Source organism: Culex pipiens, chromosome 3 (assembly GCF_016801865.2).
Source record: "Culex pipiens pallens isolate TS chromosome 3, TS_CPP_V2, whole genome shotgun sequence".
NCBI lineage: Eukaryota > Metazoa > Arthropoda > Insecta > Diptera > Culicidae > Culex > Culex pipiens.
In genome coordinates this window covers 27,738,229-27,754,302 of record NC_068939.1, presented here as the reverse complement: position 1 = coordinate 27,754,302, position 16,074 = coordinate 27,738,229, and the positions used below count along the sequence as shown (strand labels likewise).

Genomic DNA, 16,074 nt, shown 5'->3' with positions numbered 1-16,074 from the left:
CGTGAAAACTATCTCGATTTCATCAGACTCAATGACGACAGTAGCCGGACCACGCGGCAGATAAGAGGGAATTGCAGGGATCAACCGCGTCCGGCGCAACCGCTTCCGTCCCGTCGAGGCGATCGTTTAAAAGCACTTGGCTGGAAGATCTGAACCAGAGTCAAGTTCTGATTTGTCCAAGACAGTGTCGGTGACAGCAAGACATGGCGCCTCGCGTGCAGGATGTCACCTTTCCCGTCATCACCGTTGATCTGCCCCGGGTTCAAGTGAAGGGTCGATCGCACACATACGAGGAAGCTCTGGATCTGGCCGGCTTTGGTCGAGCCCAGCTTGGTTTGATGGCTCTGGCCGGGTGCTGTCTGATGGCCGCTATGAACGAGTCCATGGTCGCGAGCTTTGTCCTATCAGCGGGACATTGTGACCTCGGGTTGGACCCGGAAAAGATCGGGGCGATCGGCGGAGCGATCTTTTTGGGTGAAGAGTGATGATTTGGTTGTTTGGATATCCAGAAGTGAAGGTTATTGGTTTTCTTTTCAGGAAACATGTTAGCGTCCTACTTCTGGGGCTACCAGGCCGATACTCGCGGCCGGAAGACGGTTCTCCAGTGTGCACTGTTTGCCACCTCGGCATGCTCGGTGGTGTCTAGCTTTGCCACGGACTTCATCTCTCTGCTTGTGCTGAGGTTCCTAGCAGGGCTCTGCATTTCCGCTACATCTGCCATAGCTTACACCTATTTGGGTGAGTTCTGCACCGCTCAACGAAGAGGACAAGTGGTGGCATACGCATCAGTGATGATCTCGTTTGGAGTTGTGTATGTTGCTGGTAAGCTGAGTTTGATTTTGAACCATCTCACTACTTAACGAAAACCCTATTCTAGTGGTAAGTTGGTGGACATTATCCTACGACTGGCGGTTTACCCTAACCGATACCTTCTCGTACCGACCGTGGCGATTGCTGTTCATTCTATGCACCATTCCGGGCATGCTCGCCGGAGTTACGTTGTGCCTTCTACCGGAAAGTCCGAAATTTTTGCTCTCTCAAAATCGACCTGCTGAAGCGTTGCAGGTTCTTCGGAGTTTGCATCGTATCAACAGTGGTGATGCATGCGCCTACGAAGTCATCAAACTGGTTCCGGAAGTCGATGGAAACTTGACAAAAGTCGCAGGATGGAGTGGTGTTCTAGCATCGATGAAGGATCAGACGATTCCGCTGCTGAAGATGCCATACCTAAAGAACTTCGTGATCTGCTGTACAAACTGTGTCGTTGCTTTTTCTGTGTACAGCTTGTGCCTCTGGTTTCCTCAAATCATGGATCAAGTACTGTCGGACATCTCCGCCAAGGGCACCGTCGCGTGCACCATTCTTCAGAGTAACAACTCCAATCAACACAAAGACGATCTACAGTGTAACGAAACGATTCAAACCGAGACGTTTCTCTACACGATCCTTCTCGGAATCACCGGAATGTTCTGCAGTCTGGTTCTATCCATTATCCTACGTCGATTCTCCAGCAAACCGGTGATGATCATCACCCTGGCCATAGCTGGAACCGCCGGTATCCTGCTTCAATTCATCACCAACAGTTACGCAGTGGCGGTGCTCTTCAGCGTCGAGATCATGTTCTGCGCCATGGGAGTCACGCTGATCAACGCCACGGCAGTTTCGCTGTTCCCGACGCACGTGAAGGGAATGGCCACTTCGCTGATCAACATGATGGGACGGTTCGGGTGCTTCGTGTTTGCAACTATTATGGGAGCGTTGGTGGCCCAGAACTGTCCGGTGACTTTCTACGTGCTCAGTGGATCGCTGTTCTTGTGCTCGGCATTGTCCTACTTTCTTCCGTAGTTATCAGATTATAGGGGCAGGGGGGGCAGAATGGGCCACCCTTGGTTTTGGGCTTTAGAATGGATTTAGACCAACTGTAAGGCAAGGTTCTTATAAAGGACGTCAAATAACATCACCATACCGAAAACGACGTTTGAATTCATTGTATTTTTCGAATTATGAGCAAAAATGTAAATAATTGACAAAACCACGCAAATGTTGTTTATTTTGAGGTTTCTAAATAAGCTTTCTGAAAAGTATGATTGTTTGAAAAAGTTTGTTCAATGCTTATAATGTTACTAGAGGTTACTACCAAGGTAAACAAACAACAACGGAACCTTCAAATCATTTAGAGGCTTGGTGGTGGAAGTGTTAAATTAAATTCCACTTGGGGGCAGAATGGACCACCCTTTTCCTGCCTTATAAAAACAATCAAAAGTCACGAAATTTGAGCTAAATGAATTATTTCACTCCTTGTAGCTTCACAAATCACGTTTAATGCAACATTAGTTGATTTTTTACTTGTTTTGATGCTTATTTGTAAAAATAGTGTCATATTTCAACATTTTAACACTATTTCCAAAAATTTTTGTTTTGTTAAGTGACTATTTTTATAAAAGTTGTCTAACTTTATGGAAACTATGTTAGAAAGGTCCCTTAAGTCATTTCTTATCTCCCTTTAACGTTGTATTAGACGAAATGGCTTGTTTTCTAAGGTGGCCCATTCTGCCCCACAGGGTGGTCCATTCTGCCCCGCACCCTGGAAAAGCTTTTTTTTTTTTTAAGTGGCTCAAAAATAGTTCTAAGCTCAAAATTTTCATCAACCAAGTATACAACATTGAAGGGAACATCCAAAAGCATAAGCCTACTACACTGAATTCATAAATTTTTATGTTTTTCTATGGTTTTTGGCGCATTTTACTTAGGCGGACCATTCTGCCCCCCCTGCCCCTATTGCAAGAATAACAAACAATGCCTATAATACCTGATTAATTTTATTTTAAGAGATAATACAGTTTCAGCCGGGTCCGGTGGTTTAGTGGTTAGCCTCTAAATCCCAGTATGGCCTGGGTTCAATTCCAGACGGACCCGGTGGCATTTTTCGAGACGAGATTTGCCTGATCACGCCTTCTATCGGATGGGGAAGTAAAACGTCGGTCCATTTGCGTAAAAGAGGTTTTGGGTGACTCACCACAAATAACCTTCGGACGCCTAGAAATGAGCAGAAACTTTCTGTTGCCCACAAAAGACCCGGGGGTCGTTAAAGTGGATTGCTTTGCTTTTGCTTTTACAGTTTCTTTGTTATGATTTATGTTTAACTTTTAAAGCAACCAATCTTAGTGATTTTAATACTCTTAACAAATACCTCGACCTCGACTATGCGACTATGGTAGTTGGGAAGTGAATTTCCCTTGTGCAACTAATGGTCACCGTTGAGAAGAAACTTTCCAACAATCATTTCTCGGAATTCAACCATATTCGAAAAAAGGCTGTTTGCTTTTTTTATTGGTAATGAGTAAACTTGTAATCACTAACGATCTTAACGTGAAGACTTCCATCATTGGCATGTTTTTTCTGTCTAAGATATAAATTTTGCGTCGCTATCAATATTTTGACAAAATTCCTTCTACAAGTTGTTTAGAATAGTGCCCTACACATGCTGATTCCTTTTGGTAACGATTATCCCATTCCTTGCAAAGTTATGGAAATCGTCATTGATCAATGATTGCGAACTAGGACGTCAATGATTATATCACAAAATTATATAAATTTTGAAACACATTTGATTTAGACCAAAAATTCTTTCAGTGGCTTCAAGAAGGCACTAACCGGCACATGCTGATTCATTTTTGTGCAGAAATTCGTTAAATTGAATTGAATACACTGCCGTTCTACGCATAATTGTCCCATGTCAGTTTTTGACGATTTTGACTTTATACCATTTTTAAGTTTAGTCTGATGTGTACTTTAAGAAAAACACATAAAATCTGGTACTTTGTTCGGAAACTCATCAAAAACAACACCAAGTCTGTTTGTCCCATCGTTGAACTTCTACGCATAATTGTCCCACCAAGTATTTCCTTACACGGAATCATTCGTTTTACTAAGGGACCATCCATAAACCACGTGGACACTTTTTTGGGAATCTCGAACCCCCCCCCCCCCCCTTCGTGGACAATTGTTCATACAAAAAAAATCTTTTTTGTATGGAGCGTGGACAATCGCCATACCCCCCCCCCCCCTTAAGTGTCCACGTGGTTTATGGATGGTCCCTAAGCATTATGCCTTGTTTACCTGTTGTATAGCAAGAGGATCACAAATAAGGGTGATAAACTGCTAACTGGGGCGATTAGGGACACATAGGGCGAATAGGAACCCACGGGACAATTATGCGTAGAAACACAGAAATCGGTCGAAAAATTTCAATCGCGTTTTTCTCAGTTGCACTTTTTTGAACATGGGACAATTATGCGTAGAACGGCAGTACAGAGCATTTTAGAGTGATGATCAATTTACTTCGAAAATGATGAACGGCTTCACCTTAACTTAAATTGAGGTTTGAGCATTTTATTACGGTTCTATCCCATTCCTCAGAATGCCATTCCCCAGAAACTCATTCCCCAGAATGACTAATTCCCCAGAAAAGTTTTTCTTTAATACGGATGTACTTTATTTTAAAAAGTGATCATTTTTAAAGTTTCAACTGTTCAGATTTCGTCTCTATTATAATAGCTGCTGACAAAAGTTGAAAGTTTCCTTCTTTAAAGAAAGAAAAACTCTCTTGACTGTCATTACAGCTGACAAAATTTGAATTTTCCCTTCAAAATCCCTTCAAACTTTCTTGACTGTACGGTACAGTAACAAGGCTAATACAGCTGTCCCGATTCGCCCCATGTGTCCCGTTTCGCCACAGATGACGCTCTTAGCAATTAACACTAGTCACTCAGTCTTCTTTAAAACGATTCTAATTCTAAACCTTTTATTACACATTCGGTCAATTAAAAAACAAAAACAATGTTGTTCAGTGTGTTAAAAATTATTTAATACAGAAATTTTGCGAAAGTTGCTTTTTATTTCAAGAAATTGGACTTGATCTGTTAACCTCTGTTAGCTATCCTCTAAATGTGATTGATTCGAAAATATTTATCTAAATGTAATGATCAGGGCTAGTGAATTTTCGCGATTTCGCGGAAGCCGCGTAAGCCGTGAAATTTGCCCTTGGCCGTGAAATTTGGTAAATACCATGAAATGCGGTGAAATTCGAAATAATGTATTGTCCAATTGCTCCTCACTGATTTGAAACATTATTTTTTAATTTTATGCAATCCACAAGATATTCAGGCATTTTGGAACATTTTTTTAAAGATGAGCAATTCTCTACGAAATCGGTCATTTTTTTAGAATTTTAATTTTTGTATTTTTTAATCCGGCTGAAACTTTTGTGGTGCTTTCGGAATGCCCAAAGAAGCCATTTTGCATCATTAGTTTGTCCATATAATTTTCCATACAAATTTGGCAGCTGTCCATACAAAAATTATGTATAAAAATTCAAAAATCTGTATCTTTTGAAGGAATTTTTTGATCAATGTGGTGTCTTCGGCAAAATTGTAGGTATGGATAAGGACTACACTGAAAAAAATGGTACACAGTTAAAAAAAATTTTGGTGATTTTTATTTAATTCTTTGTCACTAAAACTTAATATGCAAAAAAACACTAGTTTTTTTTTATATATGTTCTAGGGGACATAAAATTCCAACTTTTCAGAAATTTCCAGGTTGTGCAAAAAATCTTTGACCGAGTTATGATTTTTTTAATCACTACTGATTTTTTCAAAAAATCGAAATATTGGTTGCAAAAATTTTTCAACTTCATTTTTCGATCATTTCGATCGATTTAAAATCAAATTTGCAATCAAAAAGTACTTTAGTGAAATTTTGATAAAGTGCACCGTTTTCAAGTTAAAGCCATTTTTAGGTAACTTTTTTTTAAAATATTCGCAGTTTTTCATTTTTTTTAAATTAGTGCACATGTTTGCTCACTTCTGAAAAAAATATTCCTGAAAAGCTGAGAAAATTTTCTATATTTTGCTTTTTTGAACTTTGTTGATAAGACCCTTAGTTGCTGAGATATTGCCATGCAAAGGTTTAAAAACAGGAAAATTGATGTTTTCTAAGTCTCACCCAAACAACCCACCATTTTCTAATGTCGATATCTCAGCAACTATAGGTCCGATTTTCAATGTGAAATTTTTCGATCTTTTCGGCCACATCCGGAACCACATTAGGAAATAGAATAAACTAGTCATGCGACGTATCAAACTTCTTGATTTTCACTATTTATTGTGATTTTTTCATGTGTTTTAAAATATGAATATCAGGCTGTAAATTAAAAAAAAACCACGGATTGAATCCGAAATGTACATTGTAGATAATCTTTTGAATAAGATGGATTGACAAACCCAGAAATTCAGAATGACATGAAAAAGTTAGCTTGCTGTGTGAGGAGATTATTTAAAATCAACATAGACAAACTGTTATCTCCGACATTATTTTTGCGCGCCCCCAAAAACAGTCATTTTAATTGTTTTACGATTGTAGCCACGAATTATTTGCTCACTAAACAGAGTTCCTTAGCAACAACAAATAATGCATGGTCAAAATGGAAAAAGTTATAAAACTAATAAAGTTGAAAAACATATTTGTTCATTAAATCTTTAAAAATCATATATTTAATAACAACTCTTTGTTTCAATCTGCCATCAAAATCATTTTCTTAAAATCAAAAGTAAATAGATCGTCAAAAATTTGTTGACCAGACATTCATCCCACAAATGATCTCTTATCTCACGTCGCGTGTACCTCCCATGAACTGAAAGTCTCTAAAATCCAGTGGTGCTATTTGAAGAAGCTTTGTAAATATTTACCCGGACTAACGGACTGTGATTATGGCAGTAAATTTAAGGATTTTCAGTCTTAGTAACAAGATTACACCAAATAAGCTAAATTAAATTTATTGATCTTATGCTAAGTCACGGTAAGAGAAGAGTCAGTGCCGAACTCATGAACAAAAGTCCGCTTAGCACGTAGAACGTCAAATGACAGCTCTGAGCCATCAGCATGCCAACGACGGACGAAAACAGGAACGTGCTGAACCGTCCCGTCATGTTGATCAGCGAAGTGGCCATTCCCTTTACGTGCGTCGGGAAAAGAGAAACTGCCGAGGCGTTGATCAGCGTAACGCCCATCGCGCAGAACATGATCTCGACGCTGAAGAGCACCGCCACCGCGTAACTGTTGGTCACGAACTGGAGCAGGATGCCGGCGGTTCCAGCTATGGCCATGTTGAAGATCATCACCGGTTTGCTGGAAACCCGTCGCAAGACCAGCGATAGGACCAGACTGCAGAACATTCCGATGAATCCGAGAACGATCGTGTAGTAGAAGGTTTCCTGCTGGATCGTCTCGCTGCACTGCGTGTCGTTCTGGTTTTGACCTGATTTGTTTCCCTGGAGAACTTTGCAGGCTACGGTACCCTTGCCGGAGGTATCCGACAGGACTTGGTTCATGATTTGTGGGAACCAGAGACAGAATCCTCCGTAGCTGAAAGGAGTTATTAAGCTGAGTATGACATATGATTGTTCACACAAGTCTAACTTACATGGCAAACGAAATGATGCAATTTGTGCAACAAATCGCGAAATAACCCAAATACGGCCTTTCCAAAAGGGGCGCAGTTTGGTCCTTCAACGACTGCCGAACGCCGTCCCATCCTTTCTTCGTAGTCATGCTAACGCCAACCTCCGGCGTTAGTTCGTACACTTCGTAGTACTTTTCACGACCATTGTTGAGCTGATACATCTTCGTGAGGACCTGCAACGCCTCGGTCGATCGATTTTGAGAGAGCAAAAATTTGGGACTTTCCGGCAGGCAGTAGAACGCAACGCCCACCAAGAAGCCAGGGATTGTGCACAGGATGAACAGCAATCGCCACGGTCGATACACGAAGGAATCGGTGAGCTGAACTCGCCAGTCGTACGACAGGATCCACCAACTAATAGCTGAGGGAACATGGTTACGGATCACGTGTAAAAATCAAACAGGATTGTCGTTTCTACTTACAAGCTCCATACACGATTCCAAACGAGATCATCATGGCGGCGTACGCCACCATTTGTCCTCTCCGTTGACCCGTGCAAAACTCCCCCAAATAGGTGTAAGCAATGGCCGACGAAGCCGAGACACACATCCCAGCCGCAAACCTCAACAACGCCATGGACGTGAACCCCGTGGCAAAGCTGGAAGCTACCGAACATGCCGTAGTGGCAAACAGGGCACACTGCAGAACCGTCTTCCGACCGCGAGTATCCGCCTGATACCCCCAAAAGAACGACGATATCATGATTCCTAATCGAAAGAAATAACCAATAACCTCAAAAAAAAAACACAAATCCACCCAAGACACAAACCCCCACCAACTTACCCAGAAAGATAACCCCGCCAATCATCCCCACCTGGCGGGCATCCAGCCCCAGGTCACAATGACCCGCCGACAGCACGAAGCTGATCACGATGGACTCGTTCATGGCGGCCATCAGGCAGCAACCGGACAAAAACGTCAACACGTACTGGGCCGGTCCGAATCCGGCCAACTCGAGCGCTTCCTCGTAGCTGTGCGAGCGCTTCTTGAGTTCGATGGCGTGCGGTGGCGGTTCAAGCGTAATGGCTGCCATTTTCACTAGGAATTTAGATTCACCCGTGGCTTACTGCGTGTTTGTGACACTTGTCGGGCCAGAAACCGATTTTGAACTACGCGGAAGTCATGGCTTGGGGAAGGTTTAAATAGCTGAAAGATGCTGCGGCTGCTTATCATTTTCTGGTGCTTATCTTTCGCGTGTTTGGAGAAATAAATAAGGTTTAAGAATATGGTAGAGCTATGATGATGATCATGTTTTTGGCACAGCATGGCAACATGACTGCATGTATGTTCATGTGAGTACCATGAGGACGATGATAATGGTCGAAAAATTTGGTTATCTTTATGAAACTGTTTTGACCAAACTTGATGTAAATCTTCAGCGTGAGTAGCTTTTCTATGCATGTCTTTACGGGACACTGACCTGATCTAATCTCTTGAAGTTTGTATGGTATGGTTTGTAAGTTTGTATCAAATTTCGAATTTAGCCTAGTGATTGGTCAATCTTTGATTGCAGGGGGTAGCCCCGAGGAAGCCCGGACCACCCTAATGAATATTCGAAAATGTGTACCTTGGGTAAGAATTTTCTGATCGATTTTGTGTCTTCAGCAAAGTTGAAGGAAAAACAAATTCCCGTTTTTCACTTTTTATCACTAAAATTTAAACTCTCGAATATCCTTTTTTTAGTTTCAATTCTGCCAACTTTAAAACTTACTTTTTATATCAACAAAATCCATTTGATTTTGTTTAAATCTCGATTAAATTTTCAAAAGGCCCTGTCTGCATAGGAAACCCATGAGGGATAGGTTGTTTTGAAAATTTAATCTAGAAATACAGTTTAGAGGACAAAAACCTCATGTCCAAAAATTAAACATTACCTGTAAAAGTATATTTTAAAAATTATTTAATCGAGACTAGAATTCACAAACAAATATTCAATTTTACACCCTTGTTAAATACTAGTCTTGATTCCAAAATTTTCAAATTTATTTTTTTCGAAAAGGTCACAAAAACAATCGGTCGGTTTCGTAGAGAATTGTTCTGGGATCAAACAATGCTTTTTGTTAAAAAAATATTTGGGCTACTAACCGTTCAATTTTTTTTTATAAAAATAACCATTTCAATTGTAATAAATAATTTCGTGATTGGTTTTTTGGCTAGATTGAAAATATTACAATTTCAATCTAGCTTAAGGAAAAAGTTGTTTGTTTCTTGCAAAACAGATTTTTTAGGTTTTTTTTTTGTAAGATTTGAAAGAACAATTTTATAGATAATTCTCCTTTTTTTGAAACGTCCTATAAGCTGTGGAATTACCTTTGTTTATAGGCCCTCTTAATAAAAACCTCAATTTCACATTTTTAAAGTGATTAAATGGATTTTAAATATGTTCCAATTAGAAATTTGGGTTTCTTTTCAACCGTAATTTGTCTGAACAAAAAGCGTCAGGCAAAAGGAGTTAAACTTTAAAAAGCTGGCAACTTTTACTGAAAAAGAGCATTAAAAGAGGGTAACTCTCAAAGCCCATATGATTTTTTTTTTATACTTCAAATTTCAAATGAATACATTTTTTTTGGATTCAAATTCGGATTCAGCAGGAAAAATGATGTTCTATTTCAAGTTTGTTTATTAGTTCAGATTTTCTTCTGAGTGTCCAAAACCAATCCGTAATTTGTAAACTTAAACAAAATTTTCATGCGGGTAAAACGGCGGTGATGAAATACAGTCCAGTCTCGATTATCCGAAGCCGTGGAACTCCGGATAATCGAATAATTAACAAGATATCTGTCGTAAATTATTATTTAATGTTAACGTCAAATTCGCGTTCTGCGGCCCCATTTATTGTTAAATCTTAATAACTTAAGAATTTAAAAAAAATTAGCGAACGAGAAAACAACAATCAAACACGAGATTTGATTATCCGAAGTGGAATTTTCCGTCGACTTCAAATCATCTAGTCTGGACTATAGTATATATTATGAGAAACTTAATTTTTCAATTTAACAAAAAAAAAATTGGGTCGCAAAACTTGCATTTGATTTAAAATGTGAGAAAATAAAGAAATAGGAAAAATGATTTCTGGTAATGATTTGATTATCCAAAGTTCATCACAAACCTTCGGATAATCGAAACTTTGGATAACTCGTCAACATGTGGACCGTAAAAATTTGCACTAGGAAATTTATACAACTTAACATTCTTCAATTATTTTCATCAGCCCGGCTAGCTCAGTCGGTAGAGCATGAGACTCTTAATCTCAGGGTCGTGGGTTCGAGCCCCACGTTGGGCGCTGATTTTTTTTTGCCAGGGCATCTCAAAACATTATTCATTAGCCCACCTAGACATCATAGCAAGCGCAGGTGCTACTGGATGCTGCTGAAATCTTTCCTTATCTTGAACATGGGAAAACAATAAAAAAAGAGAGAAGCTAATTTCGTCCCATAAAGCCAAATTGTGTTCAACGCAACTCCTCCACGGATTTTAAAAATAAAAAGAAAATCGTTTCAAGCGTGAAAACGTCGTAGCAATTTTGTGTAGTTTTTTTTTCTCTCTCTTCTCTAGAGCACGCGTGTTACCCTAGAATAGAGGAATACAGTCATGCCTCGGTTTAGCACCGCATATGGGGGATGCAAAACCGAGGCGTGCATAACCGAGGCACAGAGCTTATGGGATTTTGGCTATATGGGAGACATTGGCTTTAATCGTACGAAAAATCTGCAAACATCAAAAAATTATAGTGTTTTGGAATCGGGATGATGTCAGCTATCCATTTAAATTATTATTTCATAAAAAATTTCACAAAAATACGGGTTTTTTCCTGTTTTTCGAAAATGCATCTTTTTTCTCTAAAGAAACCAAAAAAAGATTGTTATTGCAATATGGGTATCAAATGATCAGGTTTTTTGCATAAATTTTGGATGTAATAACAACATTTTTAGAAAATACTCAAAATTTTCACAAAACTACGTCTTTTCGAAAAATACTCAAAATTTCAATTTTTACAATATGGGTATCAAACAGTCGGGATTTTTTCATACATTTTCAATGTAATAACAATATTCTTTGAAAATACTTAAAATTTTAACAAAACTACGTATTTTCGAAAAAAAATACTCAAAATTTCCGTATTTACAATGTGGGTATCAAACGATCGGGATTTTTTCATACATTTCGAATGTAATAACAACAATTTTAGAAAATACTCAAAATTTTCTCCAAACTACGTATTTTCGAATAAAATACTCAAAATTACCGTTTTTACAATGTGGGTATCGAACGATCGGGATTTTTTCATACATTTCGAATGTAATTAAAATATTTTTTGAAAAAACTCAAAATTTTCACAAAATTGCGTATTTTTGAAAAAAAAAATTGATTGTTTGATGCCCATAATGTAAAAACTGAAATATTTAAAAGCTTTACAAAAATACGTAGTTTTGTGAAAATTTTGAGTATTTAAAAAAATATTGTTATTACATTCGAAATGTATGAAAAAATTCCGATAGTTTGATACCCACATTGTAAAAACGGAAATTTTGAGTATTTTTTTCGAAAATACGTAGTTTTGTGAAAATTTTGAGTATTTTCTTAAAATGTTGTCATTACATTCGAATTGTATGAAAAAATCCCGATCGTTTGATACCCATATTGTAAAAATTGAAATTTTGAGTATTTTTTCGAAATAATGTAGTTTTGTGAAAATTTGGAGTATTTTCAAAAAAAAATGTTATTTCATCAGAAATGTATGAAAAAAACCTGGTCATTTGATACCCACATTGCAATAACAATATATTTTTGGATTCTTTAGAGAAAAAAAAAATGCATTTTCAAAATACAGGAAAAATACGTATTTTTGTGAAAATTTTCATGAAATAATAATTTTAATGGATAACTGACATCATCCCGATTCCAAAACACTATAATTTATTGATGTTTGCATGATTTTTCATACGATTAAAGCCAATGTCTCCCATATAGACAAAATCCCATAAGCTCTGTGCTTCAGTTAAGCACTAGGCCGTGCTTAACCGAGGCAGCTGAACGGTGCAAAACCGGGGCAGTGCAAAACCGAGGCGTGCAAAACCGAGGCATGACTGTAGACTAGTGTGAGGGAAAATCGGTCCCTCGATCGTGGGAAATCAAATATAAGCAGAGTTCACACACGACGGGCACGCGTGCCAGAGTGGGATGGGCGATGGATGAGAGCGGGATTAATGCCTGGGAGGGAGAAAAGGACACACTCAGGAGGCACACGATCCCTTGTTTTTGAATGGTTTTTTTTTGTGATGGTTGGAAAGGACTTAAGTAGAAGAAAAGTATTGTAAATGTTTTGAGAAAAATCAATTTGATTTTTTTAAATAATTTTTAACTAAGTATTTATAGCAAAATTTTATTGTCTATGAACTAAACACTATAAGGAAAAGAAACTGTCTGATTAAGATTAACATCACTGGTAGTGGGATTACTCCTTTTCCGATTCCAACCAATTTCAAACTCAAACCAATGACGAAACAACCCAAGTGTTGGCGAGGAGTGGACTGTACTTTTCGCGCTAACCGGAGACGTTTCGGATAGGTGCAAAACACGACCTTTCGATTCGACGTATGAAACTCGACTTAACTTTTATTCTGTTGGCATGCGTGTGTGAGTGTGTCAGTGTATTGTATACGTGTATTTGTGTCAACTCGCGCAACGTGCGTCAACACGGCAGACTGGGGATGTTCAAGTGTGAACGACATACTCCCGGGCGTTGAAATGCCGATTTCAATCACTTCCCTCCCCGTCCAACGCCGAAGACTCGTTCTCTCCGTGACCGCGCTCCAATCACCGAGACAGCCGGCCTCGGTATCACCCACGGCACGACATCGATCATCGATCTCCGCATCATCGACACGACGCTGCTCATCGACTCGTAGTCGACGTATCTGTCCTCACCGCTCCTTTGGTGGTGTTCGTTTCGATGATCTGCTCCGCTGCAAGACGTCACGCTTCGCGTGCTGCCTCTCTCTGCTTCACCAACACAGGCAAATGTGCCTTTCTCTCCTTTTCCTTCTGCTTTCTGCTCAGCACCTGCTTTCAATCGGGCGGCGTCGATGGGGTGGCGACGGCGACGGTGTTCACTTGCGTCCGTCCGCCATTTGCAATCACAAACAATTCTCCTGCTTCGAAAACGGAACGCCTTCGGGCTAATTCCGTCGCGATCACACCTTCCGGATCAGTTTCGACGATCTCCGGACAGTGCTACTCGATGCTTCCATGCAGCAGCAATGCGTCTCTGTTCCGACCGCGGAACGCACACATTCACAAACCTTTTTCCTAGGCAAAGGGAAGCCAACAACAATTTGAAACTGTTGCTCAATTCACGAGACGACACGGCGTCACACTCGCGGTGTCAACCGGACGAGTGCTCGATTTCCTTTTTGAGGTAAGGGCACCTACACCAACTGGATTCTCCAAGTTGATGCTCGTTCACTTGTTCCGCGACGACACGGCGTCACATTTGCAGACACGGCCACAAATGCTCGATTCATTCGCAGCAACCGCTTTTACCCGAAAGCGCGTCACTACACCCGACCGACAGCAGCGATCGAATGCTCGTAAGCTTCCGTCGAGATTCACTGGGTCTCGCGATCCGGTTCCGTAAGGACCATGTTGGCGAGGAGTGGACTGTACCTTTCGCGCTAACCGGAGACGTTTCGGATAGGTGCAAAACACGACCTTTCGATTCGACGTATGAAACTCGACTTAACTTTTATTCTGTTGGCATGCGTGTGTGAGTGTGTCAGTGTATTGTATACGTGTATTTGTGTCAACTCGCGCAACGTGCGTCAACACGGCAGACTGGGGATGTTCAAGTGTGAACGACACCAAGTAAAGAAACTGATTCCAAAAAGCGACCCTTTGTGTGCCTCTGGCCAGTGTCGCACGTATTTCGTTACAATTCCTCTTGACGGATCCTTCCCCTCTGAAGGGTCACGGAAGACGACGTCGTGCGACCAACCTGCCAAAAAGGGGCTCTTTCGGACTGGAAAGTTCTGTGCGTCAATCAATCTTCAAAATTCTAACAAAGAAGGGAAAAATCCTACAAGTAGGAGGAGTCTATGGGCTCCTATAATTTCATAGGTTGAGCAGCGGCTTGAGGAACGGGTTCTGGAAGTCCGTAATTACAATCCGTCCTCTTCAGAGGACATGAGAAGAATGAAAAATTGTTTCCAACTTCCAAGCGAGAGAAAGAGAGAAGCCAGCTGGCGTACCTTCAAGTCGTGCGATTGGGTGCGATAAAAGTGAGTTTTATGTTTTGTTTTTGTTATTTTCTCTGCGTCTCAGTTTTTTTTACTCCGAGTAAAGTTTCTATGAATAGCAAGGATGCTGGAGGAATCGTTCGTTCCCACGCAAAGGAGAATCGGTGTAACGCACCTGTCCAGACGATACGGCAAACGAAACGGAGTTTTTGGATTTCTTTAGGATTTTTGCGATTTTAATTTATTTGTTCAATAATTACAAATAATTTTGAATATTCTTTTCCACGAATAAGGTTGGTGAAAAGGGAGAGGACACAAATAATTTAAGAACAAGTTTTGTTACTGTCAAAAGCTTGAAGAATGTCTAAAAATTCATAAAAATCCAACAAATTAAAATACATCCATTTGGATTATTCGTTGAAAACTAAATGAAACAGCTTTTTTTAAATATTGAAAGGTGGGAGAAACAACTTTGATAAATATTTGTAATGAACTTATCAACTCATCACTACTCGGGCTTTGCCGTAAAATTTCCAAATGCGTTTTATTTTTTGAAGTAGTCCCTCGTCAAGGTTAGAGTTGAGTAGCAAAAATATAATATAGTGTATAATATAAGCAATTCGATATTGACAAACTTCCGTTTATTTATATCTTTTATATACTTGACGAGACCAACCGTGCCAATTGTTGAGCTATAGTGTCTGACGGATGTTTTTATTTCAGACAAGTTTATAAAAATTCTTAAAAAAATAGTATTTTTTAAAAATTTTGAAAAAAACACTCGTTAAAATTTCAAAAATCAGGATTGGATGTAAAAAAGATTTTACAATCGGAAAAAACATAAATTAAATTTTAATAAAAAGCATATTGCACCACTTTCGAGCTCAAACTATTTTTAAGTATTTTTTCGAATTTTATGAAAAGTATCAATACCTTTTGTTTTATTTCGTCCAAAAATATTCTTAAATAGCTGATCAATTGTTTACAACTTTCTTTTTTCTTCAAATTGAAGACAAAATTGTTATTTATATGTGTTTTATTTAAAGTTTATAAATTCAGTTGTGCAAACACTTAAAATTGTACTGCCCACATTTTTTTCGATATGTTTTTTTTCTATTTTCCAGTGTTCATCATTTTGAGCAACTCTTGTTCTGAATATTAAAAAAAAAAAATGACTTCTTTTATTTTAGGTTCTTCATTCGCATTCAAAATTCGGATAATCGAGTCTGGACTGTATTGAAATTCTATCAAGCATCATACAATTCTAGGAGTTTTCCATATAAAAGAGCTTCGCTAATATTCTTAAACCTGTATCTT

At 39.2% G+C, this 16,074-nt stretch overlaps 2 protein-coding genes and 1 non-coding gene across 3 annotated transcripts; 2 read left to right on the top strand and 1 right to left on the bottom strand.

Annotated features, from left to right (window-relative positions):
• The first annotated feature begins 177 nt into the window (after positions 1 to 177).
• LOC120425474 (synaptic vesicle glycoprotein 2B-like) lies at positions 178 to 1,877 on the top strand. The gene is made up of 3 exons (XM_039590013.2): positions 178 to 474; positions 538 to 822; positions 878 to 1,877. Exons 1-3 carry the CDS (start codon positions 204 to 206, stop codon positions 1,843 to 1,845), a joined length of 1,524 nt encoding a protein of 507 aa, XP_039445947.1. The 5' UTR covers positions 178 to 203; the 3' UTR covers positions 1,846 to 1,877.
• Positions 1,878 to 6,810: 4,933 nt separating this feature from the next.
• Positions 6,811 to 8,937, bottom strand: LOC120426164 (putative metabolite transport protein YncC). The gene is made up of 4 exons (XM_039590888.2): positions 8,306 to 8,937; positions 7,945 to 8,229; positions 7,484 to 7,883; positions 6,811 to 7,425 (listed from the first exon to the last, which is right to left on the bottom strand). The coding sequence occupies exons 1-4, from the start codon at positions 8,553 to 8,555 to the stop codon at positions 6,855 to 6,857; spliced, it is 1,506 nt and encodes a 501-aa protein (XP_039446822.1). The 5' UTR covers positions 8,556 to 8,937; the 3' UTR covers positions 6,811 to 6,854.
• A 1,795-nt stretch (positions 8,938 to 10,732) lies between these two features.
• Trnak-cuu (transfer RNA lysine (anticodon CUU)) lies at positions 10,733 to 10,805 on the top strand. The gene has a single exon. It is a non-coding gene; the product is annotated as a tRNA-Lys (tRNA).
• Positions 10,806 to 16,074: the final 5,269 nt, after the last annotated feature.

Excerpts from the sequence above, each read along its gene's own strand:
- LOC120426164 (XM_039590888.2), bottom strand. The coding sequence starts at position 8,555 with ATGGCAGCCATTACGCTTGAACCGCCACCGCACGCCATCGAACTCAAG. Across the intron at positions 8,230-8,305 it reads TGGCGGGGTTATCTTTCTGG|GAATCATGATATCGTCGTTC; the intron begins GTAAGTTGGTGG and ends TCTTTCGATTAG. Across the intron at positions 7,884-7,944 it reads TGGAATCGTGTATGGAGCTT|CTATTAGTTGGTGGATCCTG; the intron begins GTAAGTAGAAAC and ends ATGTTCCCTCAG.
- LOC120425474 (XM_039590013.2), top strand. The coding sequence starts at position 204 with ATGGCGCCTCGCGTGCAGGATGTCACCTTTCCCGTCATCACCGTTGAT. Across the intron at positions 475-537 it reads CGGCGGAGCGATCTTTTTGG|GAAACATGTTAGCGTCCTAC; the intron begins GTGAAGAGTGAT and ends TTTTCTTTTCAG. Across the intron at positions 823-877 it reads TGGAGTTGTGTATGTTGCTG|TGGTAAGTTGGTGGACATTA; the intron begins GTAAGCTGAGTT and ends ACCCTATTCTAG.